General features: G+C 43.4%; 1 protein-coding gene across 1 annotated transcript in view; it reads right to left on the minus strand.

Annotated features, from left to right (window-relative positions):
• The window catches only part of LOC145357451 (uncharacterized), a 59,337-nt gene that overhangs the window by 20,445 nt on the left and 22,344 nt on the right, over nucleotides 1-16,548 (minus strand). Inside the window, exons 7-10 of the mRNA XM_080210802.1 lie at nucleotides 12,559-12,709; nucleotides 10,310-10,514; nucleotides 5,772-5,950; nucleotides 2,569-2,734 (exon numbers count right to left, since the gene is read on the minus strand). Of these exons, the coding sequence (XP_080066928.1) occupies nucleotides 2,569-2,734; nucleotides 5,772-5,950; nucleotides 10,310-10,514; nucleotides 12,559-12,709 (701 nt within the window). The remainder of the gene's footprint in view (nucleotides 1-2,568; nucleotides 2,735-5,771; nucleotides 5,951-10,309; nucleotides 10,515-12,558; nucleotides 12,710-16,548) is intronic.

Consider the following 16,548-nt stretch of genomic DNA (forward strand, 5'->3'; position numbering starts at 1 on the left):
TACCCAATCTTGGCAACTCATAGAATCCCGACAGTATAGGAGGAGGCCGTTCGGCCCATTGAGTCTATACTGACCACATCCCACCCAGGTCCTATTCCCGTAACCCTACACATTTGCCCTGCTAATCCCCCTGACATTTGGTCAATTTAGCATGACCAATCAACCTAACCCACACATCTTTGGACTGTAGGAGGAAACCGGACCACCCGGAGGAAATCCACACAGATACTGGGTAAAAGTGCAAACTCCACATAGACAGTGGCTGCTTCAAAATGCCATTTTAGGTGAATTTCTAGTCAAACAATGTGGTTTTATGTGAATGGTGGGGGGTTATTATGTGCAGTTGTACATAATCAGTAGTACAAAATCCCACCTCTTAACCTTAGAATTGGGCTGAAGTTATGAATTGGATGATAAAAACTTCCTGCCTTTTTCTTACAAGTACAGAAAACAGTGTATTCATTGAGAAGGTAATTCAATATCATATTGGGAACAGTGTGTACAATGTTTGGTAAATTATACCGAGTTCAAATCAAACTGAAACTGACCTTAAAAGGGGCTAGTCTACTTGTTCTAATCTTCCTCCTTTCCCTCTCCTGAACAAGTATATTTGCCAATCTCTGATACACAACAGCTAATCATCATTCATGAACCCAGACCTTGACAACCAGCAGGCTAAACCATTATAATTTATTCAATGCCGTACCAAATGATGCCTTCCAGCAATAGAGAGGCATACTCTGAGTTACTGAGATCCATTGTAGCATCACAGCTATTAGCCCAGCTGAAATCAACCAACTTAACATAGACTGGAACTGAGATGTTCTGACTCCCTCTATTCAATACACCTCCACCGATGCATGTAAGGCTGGGCATATATTCTGAAGATCCATTTGATGTAACTTAATCAGAAGAAGTGATCTAGAATATTTCCTCAGAAGATTAGATCGGTAAAATTGGGTGGGGTACAGTCCATTTTAGAGTAGTTTATATATAAATTTGTGGCTGCAACAGGATCGGCAGAGTGTGGGGCATTTAAGTTTGCACTTTTGTCATTATAATATTGATATATAACATTATTATGTCATATAATGATGATAATACACACATACAGCATAATAATGTACTTTGTATAAATTCATTTCTTCATGTATTCACAGGTGACAATCCTTCAACAAATAAGAAAGAATAGATTTATGAGGTGCTTGGAGGAGAGGATAATAAAAGGATTATAAAATGAGCTTACATAAGAGATTAGCACATTGGCTGTATGGAGGATAAACACTAGCAAGGATTGGTTTGGGCTGTTAAAGATGAAAAGTTGAGATGAAGCCTTCAGGAATATGTCCATCCATAGCTGACAACCCATTTCTGTGCTGAATTGGCAAATCCAAGCTAGTCTGGCTGTGTTGGTGCCATGTTTGGCCTCAGTGTTGCTAGGTTAGGTGGAGGAAAATTAGTCAAAGTACCCTCTCCTGATCTGTAGGTAGAAGTGCACATGTTTGGAAGTAACGACTTGATACAGCTGTGATGGTGCTCACCATGAGTTTGCTGATACGCACCATATAGGTTCACACTTGAACAACTGTCACTTGATTGAGGTACCAGCTAACAGTGCTTTCGAACTGCATTCCAGTAAGAAGTAGATGCTTTCAGGAGAAGAAGAAACAAGAGAGGGAGAAGCAGTGGTAGAAAAAATAATGTGTCAATTGAAACTAGGAATAGCACACCACCTATCTGGAAGGTGTGCTTCACTGCAGTGCTTCATTTGTAGGCCGAGAAATGTACTCCAACTTTTTTCTAGTTTTCTCCCTTGTCTCCTGAACACCTTGATTTCTTGCTTCAGTATGGTTTCATCACAGTCAGGCAGGATCAGCTAATTCAGCATCAAATGGTGTGCCCCAGGGATCAGTGTTGGGACTGCAATTGTTTACAATTCACACAGATGATTTGGAGTTGGGGACCAAAATTCGCAAATGACACTAAGATGAGTGGCAGAGCAAAGTGTGCAGAGGATGCTGAAAGTCTGCAAAGGGATATAGATAGTCTAAGTGAGTGGGCGAGAGACTGGCAGATGGAGTACAATGTTGGTAAATGTAAGGTCATCCATTTTGATAGGAATAACAGCAAAATGGACTATTATTTAAATGGTTAAAAAATTGCAGCATGCTACTGTGCATGGTGGAAAAAGAAGGCTTAGGCGTCGTCTTTATGTTAAGAAATTAAAAACTCTGCCATGATGAAGTTGAATGATGGAGCAAGCTCAAAGTGCTGAATTGCCGGCTCCCACTCCTAATTCCTATGTTTTATGGTTTCCTATCATCCACCTTCAGACCATACACTGTGATTTCTCATTGAATGTTTTTAAGGCATGGATTGACAAATTTTTGAACAGTAAAGGAATTAAGGGTTATGATGGGTGGGTGGGTAAGTGAAGCTGAGTCCACGAAAAGATCAGCCATGATCTTATTGAATGGTCAAGCAAGCTCGAGGGGCCAAATGGCTTACTCCTGCTCCTAGTTCTTATGTTCTTAGTAATAGGGAATGCATGCTAAAGGAACTCCTTACCCTGTGTCTGCTCCTTGGTCATTAATCGTGCTGCTGCATCACCCACGGAATTTGGGAATTCCTTGTCCTGCTGGAAGGATGAAATTATCTCCAGCTCAGATTGATTTGGTTTTGAGTCTCCAGTGAAGTAAAATCCACTCAGATAGTCCGGGGGAGGCACAGGATCCTGGCCAAAGCAAAAAGAAATTGGGATATTTTGGAGAAGGATTTCACTGTTGTGTTTAATTGTTAATGCTGATTCTAAGGGATTGGGTGAAAAGGATAACTGAGAAATCAATTACAAAAGGAAACTTAACTACACCAAGCAAATGGCAGTTTTTATTTTGCCTTCAGTACTCTCAGCCATACGCAGACAACTCAGCTGGTAGAATAGAATTGTTAAATTCCCTCAGTGGCACGATGGTAAAGGTATCTCCTTACTGTAACATTAGATTAGAAACATGGGAATATCCCAAGATCAATCTAAGCAAATTTTTTTGCATTAAACTCAGGACTGTCTACTCGTTCAGCAGTATTGTTCGGTTGTGAGACCTGTTCCATCCAATCCCCAAATAACGTGGAGAACACAGTATTTCCTACTGAATGTGAGGCCAATGCTCCCAAACACAATCACCTATATATTTTCAGAACAGGATGTGGGTGTTGCTGGCTAGGCCAGCATTTATTGTCCATCCCTAATTGCCTTTCAGCAGGTGGTGGTGAGCTGGCTTCTTGAAATGCTGTAGCCCTTAAGGTGTAGGTAAATCCACAGTGCTGTTAGGGATGGAATTCCAGGATTTTGACCCAAATATAATGAAATGTAAACCATATTTAAATTAGTTTTTAAAGTTTGTTTTTATTAGTCACAAGTAAGGCTTACATTAACAATGCAATGAAGTTACTGTGAAATTCCCCTAGTCACCACAGTCCGGCGCCTGTTCGGGTCAATGTATCTAACCAGCACGTCTTTTGGATTGTGGGAGGAAACCGGAGCACCTGGAGGAAACCCATGCAGACACAGGGAGAACCTGCAAACTCCACACAGACAGTGACCTAAGCCAGGAATCGAACCCGGGTTCCTGGCGCTGTGAAGCAGCAGTGCTAACCATTATGCTACCGTGCTGCACTGTAGGTGGTATTAGGTGGTATTACCTTTTCCATTATTACCATCATAGCAATACAGGATGGGATATAGAAAACACACAGCAATGCTCAGAAAGGCAGAATTCTTCTTAAAATTTAAACATCCATATTGAACAGTGCAGATGCACAAATAGGCATACAGAAATATTTGAAATTTCAAACAATTGGCTACAAAAAATCACCTTCTTGTCTGCAGCAGCCTTTCACCTTCAATTTTTAAACAGGATAGCACAAGGGTCGCAACACATACATTGATATTCTTCCTCTTTTCTCCATTATGTGAGTGAATCTTCTCAACTAATTTGCCCATATGATGTTCTCTGTGTTATTAAGGCTCTGAAAATCTGCAAAAGGAGTCTGCAAAGGAGCATAAAACCTGGGATGTGCTTACCTAGCACCTCTGCCACTAACCTCAGCAAACTTTCTGAGGTGGATTCTCTGTTTTCCACACGTTTGGCAAGTGCCTGTGATCACAGTAAGAAATCTGACAACACCAGGTTAAGTCCAACCGATTTATTTGATATATTTGATTTATTTACTATTTATTTGATATTGATGATCAAATAAATCGGTTGGACTTAACCTGGTGTTGTCAGATTTCTTACTGTGTTTACTCCAGTCCAACACTGGCATCTCCACGTCACAAGTGCCTGTGATACCAGGGGCAGATCTAGGGTGTCGGCCATGTTTTGCAGGGCTGACTTAAAGATGCCTCCCACAGCTCACTTATCAAAAATGTTCATATGAAATTCACATTTTTCTTCATGGATCCAGCAAAGATCATGGATGGAAGCCTAAGGTAACTTCCACTTTTGTCCTTTGTTCAATCATCAAACCATGTCTTGCATAGAAACTCTTTACGTAAAATCTTAAAAAACAGGCCCATCAAGCCATTCGAAAAGCTGATGGCTAATCTGATTGTGGAATAACTTCACTTTCCTGCCTGCCCCATGTAACCATGGCTCAAGGCTGTGCTAGATAGATTTTGAAGATCTTGCTGCCCAATAGTGTCCACTTTTTCTAATGGCCTGAATTTGGACCAGATGCACTGCCTGCCCACCTTCCCCCCCACTTGCTATTTCCATTGGTCATCCTGGAAATTGTAATGCAATTCTAAGACCCAGCACATTCTTATCCTGGTCTAGAGCTCTGGCCTTCCAGCGCACAATGTGACAGTGGGAATTCACCAGAAAGGGCCAAAGGCTTTTTTATGAGACACGGGATTCGTTGGCTGACCAGTATTTATTGTCCATCCTTACTTGCCCAAAGGCAGTTGAGAATCAACCACATTGCTGTGGGTTTGGAGTCAGACGTAGGCCAGACCAGGTAAGGATAGCACATTTCCTTTCCTAAAGGACATTAGTGGGACAAATCAACAATGGTTTTGTGGTCATCAGTAGATTTTATTTCTGGATTTTTTTTATTGAATTCCAATTCCACCATCTGCTGTGGTGAGATTCGGACCTGGGTCTCCAGAACATTAGCTGAGGTTCTGGATTAATAGTCCAGCAATAATACCACTAGGCCATTTCCTGCCTGACTTATAGCACTAAAGTTTACTGACTAATATTTTCTCTTTAATTGACACCACCTTAGACAGATTCATTTGTTAAGCTTTATTTGTGAAATCTTGTCATGTGCAAAATAGACACTGTTTGTAACTTGTAACTGTCCACAAAGCATCATAGCCTTTCATTCCGTTTGAGAGAGAGAGTGACAGACAATTGGTTATATATGACTTGAGGGGCACCACTCCACAAGCATAGACATGGTTAGGAGACAAATCTTCAAGAATTACCACAGTCTATAGCAGGACTGAACCATGGGTGTCATTTCTCATTACACGGTAGGCATCTAAACAACTGAGTTAATTAACTCCTACACTGTGTGTATTCGTACAAGCACTGTTGTTGCACTTCAAACTAACTCAGTTGTGAAGCACTTTGTGACATGTCTGATAGACATCATAAGGTAAGTGCATGTTGCTTCTTATAAGAACCACTTCTTACAAAAGTGACTTGTGAATCTTCACTAGAGGTACACAAAAACTGAATGCATCTAATATGACTGAGCTGAGTTACCTGTGTGTGTGGTAAAAGTCGAATTAACAGACTGCAGCAGGGAACTGTGGGTTGATGATTGAGTGATGATGCAGTAAGGGGAGTCTGTTCTTTTGATGGCATCTCTTGGCTCAATCTGAGCTGGAATCCTCCCACATTTAACTCCCCATTTTCATTGAACAAGGAAACCACGGTGCAGCCTGAAAAAAAATCAAACAGTAAACAGATAAATACACAAATAGGGGAGAGAAAAATGTTGGCAATAACTCTTCAGCATCCAGTTATCAGAGACTTGCAGGTGGTGTAGTTTCCTCACAGTTACAGCATGTACTCATTTAAATTTTATAATCTATTTTAAAATAAGCTCCATCTAGTGGCTGTTGTATTATGAGTGGGGTTACTTTATTCTATGGTGACATTTTATAGTGATAGTGGTGAAGCTTATATAAAGGACACTTGCCCTTAAACAAATAGGATACATTACAGAGTATCAATGAACAGTGAGACACTTTATAAGCTTCAACAGAAATTATACATATTATGATTTTGCAAAATTGAAATATTCTTGTAATTTCACTTGGATACAATTCTTCAAATCTCTAATTTAGTGATATAAATGCATTTATGAAGATTCACGCTGGTCAGTATTTATAGTTAAATTGCATTTGGGAATCAAAATGAACATGTTCCACTAGATTAAAGGAAACCTTTATGGATGCTTTTACAATGTGACTACAATTCTAATCAAAAATAAATTTATCTCTTTATGCATATGCAAGGGGTGGAATTCTCCCAAAAAATTTCTAAGTGGCATAACAACAAAGATAATAGGATGATATGTGCCGGTCTCTCAGGTGCGTACTACACTGCAATCCTCTCACACAATCCAGGACTGGGAGGTGGAGTACAGGACCTAGAAACACCAGTGGACCAAACTTCTGAGCATTTGGTTGTTGTTTCACAAGAGCACCCTGATTTCCACCAAGGAGACTCTCCAAGACTGCACAGAAATCAGGCCCCAGCCTCCCATTGGTGGTATGTTCCCCCACACCATCTCTTCATACATCAACTATGGGTTGTCAGCATCAGGGCCCTCCCAATAGATTCCCCTTCCTGATCCCCAGCATGCCCCTCACCATCAGGAACCCCGACTTGTTCCCCATCAAGACCGCCTTCACGATCTACCCCTGCATGATTCCCTGCTCAGATCCTCACCCACATAGCCCCTAGTCATAACCATCCACATAGGCTCCCCTCACTCCATCATTGCCCTGGCACACTGGCAGTACCCAACAGGCACTGGCAACATCAAACTGGCACACTGGTGGTACTCAATTGGCACCACCGGGTTGTCCAGTGGCCGATGGGCACTGGCTGACCATGCTTCCAACCACCTGGGGGCCTTCAGTGTCCTCAGAGACCCCGGGCATGACCACTGAGCCAGGTTTCCGCTAGTGGAGACCAGTAGTGATTCTTGCCAGTATCACATTGTGCCCCAAGGCCAGGGAATTCTGAGCATTGGAATTTGAACATATTTAAATCCTACTCCAAATATGCGAATCAGACTCACAAACTGTTTGGCATTGGGTGCAAAGCAGATTTTTAGGTCTGCAAGCTATTCTCCGGGGCCGATGATATCTACTAATGGCGTGCAAGATCAGAGAATCACCTCCATGATTTTTTTAAATGCACAGTTTTAAAACTTCATTTCTTCTGTGAGTCTCCCTGCAACTAACACTGCCCCAGTCAAGAGGGCAATGAATGGGTTCTCTGATCTGCCACATCCATTGTTTCCTCCTCCTCTTCCTCTAACGGTGAAGCATTTGGTTTATGCAAAGCACTTTCGTCAAAATGTTCTCATTGCAGAGTAACACAGTTGAGTTAGGGAATTTGTCATATGATGAGTTGATTAAAAAAGTTGATTCGCTGGTTAAAAAGAAAAAGGAGGCTTATGTTCGGATGAGACTTGAGGGCTCAGGTAGTGCACTAGAAAGCTTTAGATTGGCTAGGAGGGAGTTGAAGAGTGAGTTAAGAAGGGCTAAAAGAGGACATGAGAAGACTTTGGCTGATAGGATTAAGGAGAATCCTAAGGCGTTCTATAGGTATGTTAAGAACAGAAGGTTGGTTAGGGCAAGATTAGGGCCAGTTACAGACAGCAGAGGGAAGTTGTGTGTGGAACCGGAAGAGATTGGAGAGGCACTGAACCAATATTTCTCTTCGGTGTTCACGCAGGGGGACATAAACGTAGCTGAGGAGAACACTGGGTTACAGGGGTGTAAACTAGACAGTATTGCAGTTGATAAGGGGGATGTGCTGGATATTCTTGAGGGTTTGAAAATAGATAAGTCCCCTGGGCCGGACGGGATTTATCCTAGGATTCTCTGGGAGGCAAGAGAGGTGATTGCAGAGCCTCTGGCTCTGATCTTCAGGTCGTCGTTGGTCTCAGGTATAGTGCCGGAAGATTGGAGGATAGCGAATGTTGTCCCATTGTTTAAGAAGGGGAGCAGAGACTTCCCCGGGAATTATAGACCGGTGAGTCTTACTTCTGTTGTGGGCAAGGTTTTAGAAAAAATTATTAGGGATAGGATTTATAGTTATTTGGAGAGTAATGAATTGATTGGAGATAGTCAGCATGGTTTTGTAGCGGGTAGGTCATGCCTTACTAACCTTATTGAGCTTTTTGAGAAAGTGACCAAAGAGGTGGATGGGGGTAAGGCAGTTGACGTGGTATATATGGACTTTAGTAAGGCATTTGATAAGGTTCACCATGGAAGGCTTCTGCAGAAAATGCAGATGTATGGGATTGGAGGTAATCTAGGTAATTGGATCAGGAATTGGCTAACAGATAGGAGACAGAGGGTGGTGGTTGATGGTAAGTATTCGTCATGGAGTTCAGTTACGAGTGGTGTGCCTCAGGGATCTGTTTTGGGGCCACTGCTGTTTGTAATTTTTATTAATGATCTGGATGAGGGTATAGTTGGGTGGATTAGTAAATTTGCTGATGACACCAAAGTCGGAGGTGTGGTAGATAGTGAGGAAGGGTGTCATAGTTTGCAGGGAGACTTGGACAGGTTGCAGAGCTGGGCCGAGAGGTGGTGGATGGAGTTTAATGCGGAGAAGTGTGAGGTAATTCACTTTGGCAGGAATAACAGATGTGTCGAGTATAGGGCTAACGGGAGGACTCTGAATAGTGTGGATGAACAGAGGGATCTAGGTGTACGTGTACATAGATCCCTGAAAGTTGGGAATCAAGTAGATAAGGTTGTTAAGAAGGCATACGGTGTCTTGGCGTTTATTGGTAGGGGGATTGAATTTAGGAGTCGCAGCGTCATGTTGCAACTGTACACAACTCTGGTGCGGCCGCACTTGGAGTATTGTGTGCAGTTCTGGTCCCCACATTATAGGAAGGATGTGGAGGCTTTGGAGAGGGTGCAGAGGAGGTTTACCAGGATGTTGCCTGGTATGGAGGGGAGGTCCTATGAGGAGAGACTGAGGGATTTGGGGTTGTTTTTGTTAGAAAGAAGGCGGCTAAGAGGGGATCTTATTGAAACATATAAGATGATTAGAGGTTTAGATAGGGTGGACAGTGATAGCCTTTTTCCTCGGATGGAGAAAGCTAGCACGAGGGGGCATGGCTTTAAATTAAGGGGGGATAGTTATAGGACGGATGTCAGGGGTAGGTTCTTTACCCAGAGGGTGGTGAGGGATTGGAATGCCCTGCCTGCTGCAGTTGTAAATGCGCCTAGTTTGGGGGCGTTTAAGAGATCCGTGGATAGGTTTATGGATGGAAAGGGATTGGTTTAGGTTAGAGGGTCATTGTTTTTTAACTGGTCGGCGCAACATCGTGGGCCAAAGGGCCTGTTCTGCGCTGTAATGTTCTATGTTCTATGTTCTATGAATCCCTGCAATGAACCTAAGTTATATCGCTTGTGGCACAGAACGCTGTCGCTGAAAACATTGTTTGTCCATAATGTCACTGAGCTGAATTTTTAGGTATGGAAAGTTTGGGGTTGGGGGGATCAGAATTTGCACTGCCGGCTAGTATGCTGATTCTCTGACTGCATCCCATGTCTGACAATAGTCAGAGACCAAATGGAATTTTCCAATCAGCATTCAAGGCCCCAGGGGTGTTGGGAAACAGTGTAGCTACCTGTGACAGACTGGGATTTTTTTTTCATTCGTGGGACATGGGCATCTCTGTTTGGCCAGTATTTATTGCCCATCCCTGGTTGCCTAAGGGCAGCTGAGAGTCGACCACATTGCTATGGCTCTGGAGTCACATGTAGGCCAGACCAGATAAAGACGGTAGATTTCCTTCCTGGGTTTTCCCAATAATTGACAATGGTTTCATGGTCATCAGTTGATGTTTAATTCCAGATACTTTTTATTGAACTCAAATTCCACCATCTGCCATGGCAGGATTCGAATCCAGGTCCCCAGCACATTAGCTGATGTGGGTTTGAAATTGGATAAGTTTCCCTCTGGGATCCTGCCCAGCTTGATCTTACTTTCTAACAGAGTAAAAGATTCACCTAATTTACAAGTTTATTATCACTTACCTATAATAACTAGCTTGCCTGTATCACAATCAATTGTGTACACCCTAAGCAAAATCGACACTTTGGGATCCAAAGTTTCTCTGCCTTTCACATTTACAGTCATGCAGTAATGGAACTCTGGGGATCTTGCTGGGCTGTTGAGTCCAGGAAAAGCCAAGATACCAGGGAGGTCATCCCGGCCTGAGTGCAATATTCGTCCAGTCACCTTAAGAGGGTCCGTAAAAAGAAATAAATTTCAAAACTCTATAGGATCACACCAACTAAGCCAAACTTCTTTCTATCACCTCTCCCTTCACAAAGGTGCTAACACCTTCCTGAACTAAGGTTCTAGAGAGACTGTTTCCCCTCCAGTAATTTACTTACATGTTAAATGTCATATTACAATCAGAGGTGGGAGTATACTACAATTAAATCCAATCCTGCTTTCAGCAAACATCTTCACACTTGTACTTTCAGCTATGGAAACATTTGTACTCATGAGCATGATTTCTGGTAGAGACACCACTCTTTAATTCAGAGATTGGAGGTCAACTGTAGAACCCCAGTGGAGATAAGCTAAATTACCATAGACTGAGGAGCAAACATCCCCGAATACTGGCAGGGGGATCATTACTCAATGCAAATCAGAGTTCTATGACATTGATTGGATGTCAGTCATTATTGCACATTTAAACTGAGTGCTTGAACTGGTCACTACACAGAGTGGGAATCAGCCAGAACAATATCACTTGATGGAATCACTGAAGCAGCTCTGGGAATAAGAACATAAGAAATAGGAGCAGGAGTAGGCCATCTAGCCCTTCAAGCCTGCCCCGCCATTCAATAAGATCATGGCTGATCTGTCATGGCTCAGTTCCACATTCCCGCCCTCTCCCCATAACCCTTAATCCCCTCTCTTATCAAAAACCCATCAACCCGCTTCTTAAAAATATTTAGCGAGGGAGCCTCCACCACTTCAACGGGCAGAGAATTCCAGAGATTCACCACCCTTTGAGTGAAGAAATTCTTCCTCAACTCCGTTCTAAACCGCCCCCCCTTTACCTTGAGGCTGTGCCCCCTAGTCCTACTGTCCTTTCTGAGCGGGAAGAGTCTCTCCATCTCTATCCTATCCATCCCATTCATCATCTTATACGTCTCAATGAGATCTCCCCTCATTCTTCTAAACTCTAACGAGTACAAGCCTAGTTTATTCAGCCTCTCCTCATAGCTCAACCCCCTCAACTCCGGCATCAGCCTAGTAAACCTCCTCTGCACTCCCTCCAAGGCCAAAATATCCTTGCGTAAGTACGGCGCCCAAAACTGCACACAGTACTCCAGCTGCGGCCTCACCAATGCCCTATACAGCCGCAGCAAGACCTCCCTACTTTTATATTCAATCCCCCTCGCTATGAAGGCCAGCATCCCATTCGCCTTCCTGACCACCTGCTGCACCTGCAAGCTGGGTTTCTGCGACTCATGCACAAGGACCCCGAGGTCCCTCTGCACCGTCGCCTGCTGCAGTTTTTCGCCACGTAAGTAATAATCCTTCCTACCATTATTCCTACCAAAGTGGACCACCTCGCACTTGCCAACATTAAATTCCATTTGCCATTTCCTGGCCCATTCGCCCAGTCTATCTAGATCCTTCTGTAGACTCTCCACACCCTCCGCACAATTTGCCGTTCCACCAATCTTGGTGTCATCAGCAAATTTCGACATCATACACTCGGTTCCTTCCTCCAGATCATCTATATAAATGGTAAATAGCTGAGGCCCCAGCACCGACCCCTGGGGCACTCCACTAGTCACCAACCGCCAATCCGAATAGCACCCATTGACCCCCACTCTCTGCCTCCTATTTGAATCATAACCTATAATTCATTTGGTTCTTTTTGCGTAATAACGTGAGTATAATTGCTCTCCCCAAGCTAGCTGCTAATGTTCTGCACTTCAATAATGCTCTTATGTCCTCCACAATTGACCCATCCTTCACTTTAATCCTTTGTTTCAAGCCTGTAATCTGTGGATTCTCCTCCGCATTTCCTGCTCCCCTTCCAGGATAGCAGGATCCTGCAGAACCAACATGCTAGAATATCATTGCTTGAATGTAAACGAGGTCCCAACATCAGAATGCATGGGGCCTTCCATGATGATATTGTTACAGTTGCTCCCCCAACTGCTCACCGATAGTGAAAATTAACCCTGAGATTTTGCAATATATCCCATTCCCTCATTACATCAATACTCAATGTGCTTTCTCCATGTCTTACCTTGGTGATGGTTGCGTTGTCTGGGATGTAACGTACTGCATCAATGTACAGATCAAAAGGATCATTTAACATTGTTGGGTGCGGCAACGCAACAGCTGGATTATGAGCAACCCACGGTGCAGTAAAAAAGTGTTCATCAGATGAAAAATGCCTGGTAAAATCAAAGCAACAGGATCAGAGAAAAAATGTATAAGAAAATAAGAGACCATTTGTTTTTTCAAAGATTTTGCTAAAAGGAAAGACTAAAATCCTGCTTATCAAATTTCCTACCTTATTTGGCTATAAAGCTCTTTGGAATGTCCTGAGAACATGAGAGATGCCATCATTACCAGAGCTGTATATAAGACCCTTGTCAGACCCCACTTGGAGTACTGTGCGCAGTTCTGGTCGCCTCACTACAGGAAGGATGTGGAAGCTACTGAAAGGGTGCAGAGATTTACAAGGATGTTGCCTGGATTGGGAGGCATGCCTTATGAAGATAGATTGAGGGAGAGACGAAGGTTGAGAGGTGACCTGATAGAGGTTTATAAAATGTTGAGAGGAATAGATAGGGTGGATTCTCAGAGGCTATTTCCCAGGGCTGAAATGGTCGCTAGAGAGGACACAGGTTTAAGGTGCTGGGGAGTAAGTACAGAGGAGATGTTAGAGGTAAGTTTTTCACTCAGAGGGTGGTGACTGCTGTCGGTGGTGATAGAGGCGAACTCGCTGGGGTCTTTTAAAAGACTTCTGGATGAGTACATGGGATTTAATGGGATTGGGAGTTAGAGTTCTATGGCCTGGTAGGTATGGATATGATCAGTGCAACTTGTGGGCCAAAGGCCCTGTTTGTACTGTAGTGTTCTATGTTCTACATCAATGCAAGGTCTTTCTTTCCACAACTTAGTCATGCTTTGTAATGCTTTATTGTAGAGGTCAGTGTGATTGGAGCAGCACGATGGCACAGTGGTTAGCACTGCTGCCTCACATGCCAGGGACTCAGGTTCAATTCCCAGCTTGAGTCACAGTGTGTGAGGAGCCTGTACAGTCTCTCCGTGTCTGCGTGGGTTTCCTCCGGGTGCTCCAGTTTCATCCCAGTGTCCGAAAAACATGCTGGTTAGGTGCATTGGTCGTGCTAACTTCTCCCTCAGTATACCTGAACGGGCACTGGTGTGTGGCAACTAGGGGATTTTCACAGTAACTTCATTGCAGTGTTACAGGTTAAGCCTACCTGTGACACTAATAAATAAACTTTACTTTTTAAAATATCCTTATACTCAATTATTTCATGGCCAGCCACCAATATGTACAATGATATTCATATGAAACAGATGATTTGTAGTTTCTCCTCGTCTCTCTCCTGCCCCTCTGGATAACATGACTTCCTTCCACATGACCCAGACTCAGGTTCTCGCCTGAATTTCATACAGATCCTCCAGCAACTGTTGCTGAATGGTAAACAGGAATGGGAACACTGGACCAGTATTTCCTGCTTAATATTTCAGAGACAACATGTTCCTGTATAACCCTTATCACCAACAACTAATTTGAGATAACTCAGCACAGACTGGGGATCAAACCTGGTGCTTTTCCAGTCTGTCCGATATAACTACTTATAGTCGACTGAGACATAAGCTGAGTCATGGAGGCAGACATGTGTCAAGAAAGATCAGTGTCTCCCCAGCTCCACACTCTGCTAAGAAGCCCAGGCTTTTTTATTTCTAGTGGTGGAGATTAGGTTGTTGTTTAATCTAAAGGCCACGTGTTACAGTCTCTTCCTTGCAGAACCCACAGCAGTCAGCAAAGGCAGGCCAAGCCATCAATCAGTCACAGATCCAAAGATATTTGCATTGTTATTATTACAAATCACTTTGGGAGATATCAAAGTATAATTTGATTTTATGGTGGCTGGTGGTTACTTGTCAGAAACATTTAGTTGCTGCTTTCAAAATACATTTGCAAGTCTTAAAGTTAGAAATTAGGGGTGGAATTATATCCATGGTGCGCCATTCCCAATGCCGGAATCAGAAATAGGTGACATTTCAGGTTTTATGTCAGGAGCTGGTAACCATGTGAATCAGAGGAAAATTTAAAGAATTGGCTTCAGATATGTAATTAACCTGTAATTAAGTGGTGGAGGGGTGGGTTATTGGAGGATCCTTTCATCAAATGACAGTTCGGAAGTCTCACTGAGGATAAAAGATGTGGAGTTACCAGCGTTGGACTGGAGTAGGCATAGTAAGTAATCTCACAACACCAAGTTAAAGTCCAACATGTTAGTAGTCTCACAACACCAGCTTAAAGTCCAACAGGTTAATCTGTTGGACTTTAACCTGGTGTTGTGAGACTACTTACAGGGTATAAAAGAGCCATGATGTGGATCTGCCGGCATTGGACTGAGGTAAACCCAGTAAGAAGTCTCACAACAGCAGGTTAAAGGCCAACAGGTTTATTTGGTAGCAAGAGCCACTAGCTTTCGGAGCGTTCGCTGCTTCTTCATCGGGTGTGTGGGATTTCAGTTCACAAACAGGGCATATAAAGACATGAACTCAATTTACAAAATAATGGTTGGAAGTGAGTCTTTACAGGTAATCAAGTCTTAAAGATACAGACAATGTGAGGGGAGAGAGGGTTAAGTCCACGTTAAAGAGCTGTATACTGTCTCCGGCCGGCACAGTTAGTGAGATTTTGCAAGCCCAGGCAAGTTGTGGGGGTTACAGATAGTGTGACATGAACTCAAGATCTCGGTTGAGGCCGTCCTCATGTGTGCAGAACTTGGCTATCAGTCTCTGCTCAGCCATTCTGCGCTGTTGTGTGTCGTGAAGGCTGCCTTGGAGAATGCTTACCCAAAGGTCAGAGGCCAAATGCCCATGACCGCTGAAGTGTTCCCCAACAAGAACAGTCTCGCCTGGTGATTGTCGAGCAGTGTTCATTCATCTGTTGTCATAGCAGCTGCATGGTCTCCCCCGTGTACCATGCCTCGGGACATCCTTTCCTGCAGCGTATCAGGTAGGCAACGTTGGCCGAGTTGCAAGTGAATGTACCGTGCACCTGATGGATGGTGTTCGCACGTGAAATGATGGCATCCATGTCGATGAGCTGGCATGTCTTGCAGAGGTTGCTGTGGCAGGGCTGTGTGGTGTCGTAGTCACTGTTCTCCTGAAGGCTGGGTAGTTTCCTGGGGTCTGTTTGAGGTTGTGCAGTTGTTTGAAGGCAAGAACTGGGGTTGTGGGGATGAAAGAGTCACCAGGACAAGCAAGGAGGGTTTGCATCAAGGCCTCAACATTCTTGTCCATCACTTTTCTGTTAAAATTCAGAACTATCTGTTCTGTGCACCCCTTCATCCCCCTCAAAATCCTCCCTTCATCAGAGGATGCAGAAATGCTTCAGTGCAATTTGGACAAGCTGAGTGAGTGGGCAAATGCATAACAGAATGCAGTATATTGTTGATAAGTGTGAGGTCATCCACTTTGGTGGCAAAACAGGAAGACAGATTATTATCTGAATAGCTCTAAATTAAATGTGCAATGAGAACTTGATGTCCTCATACATCAGTTGCTGAAGGTAAGCATGAAAATGAAGCAGGGGGTAAAGAAGACAAATGGTAGTTGGCCTCATAGGGACAGGATTTGATTATAGAAGGAGGGATATCTTACTGCAACTATCATGTGGAGATGCTGGCGTTGGACTGGGGTAAACACAGTAAGAAGTCTCACAACACCAGGTTAAAGTCCAACAAGTTTATTTGATAGTAAACCCACAAGCTTTCAGGGTTTGCCCCTTTGTCAGGTGAGTGGAGAGTTCTGGTCTCAAACACAGCATATAAAGGCACACATAGTTTACAGGATATGATTAGAGTCTTTACAGCTAATCAATTCTTAAAGGTGCAGACAATGTGAGTGGAGATAGCATTAAGCATAGGTTAAAGAGATGTGTATTGTCTCCATACAGTAAGTGACTTACAATGAATGGCAGGACACTAGGAAGCTTAGAGGAACAGATAGATCTTGGAAG

This window comes from Carcharhinus amblyrhynchos, chromosome 23, assembly GCF_965287045.1.
Source record: "Carcharhinus amblyrhynchos chromosome 23, sCarAmb.v2.hapA, whole genome shotgun sequence".
Taxonomy (NCBI): Eukaryota; Metazoa; Chordata; class Chondrichthyes; order Carcharhiniformes; family Carcharhinidae; genus Carcharhinus; species Carcharhinus amblyrhynchos.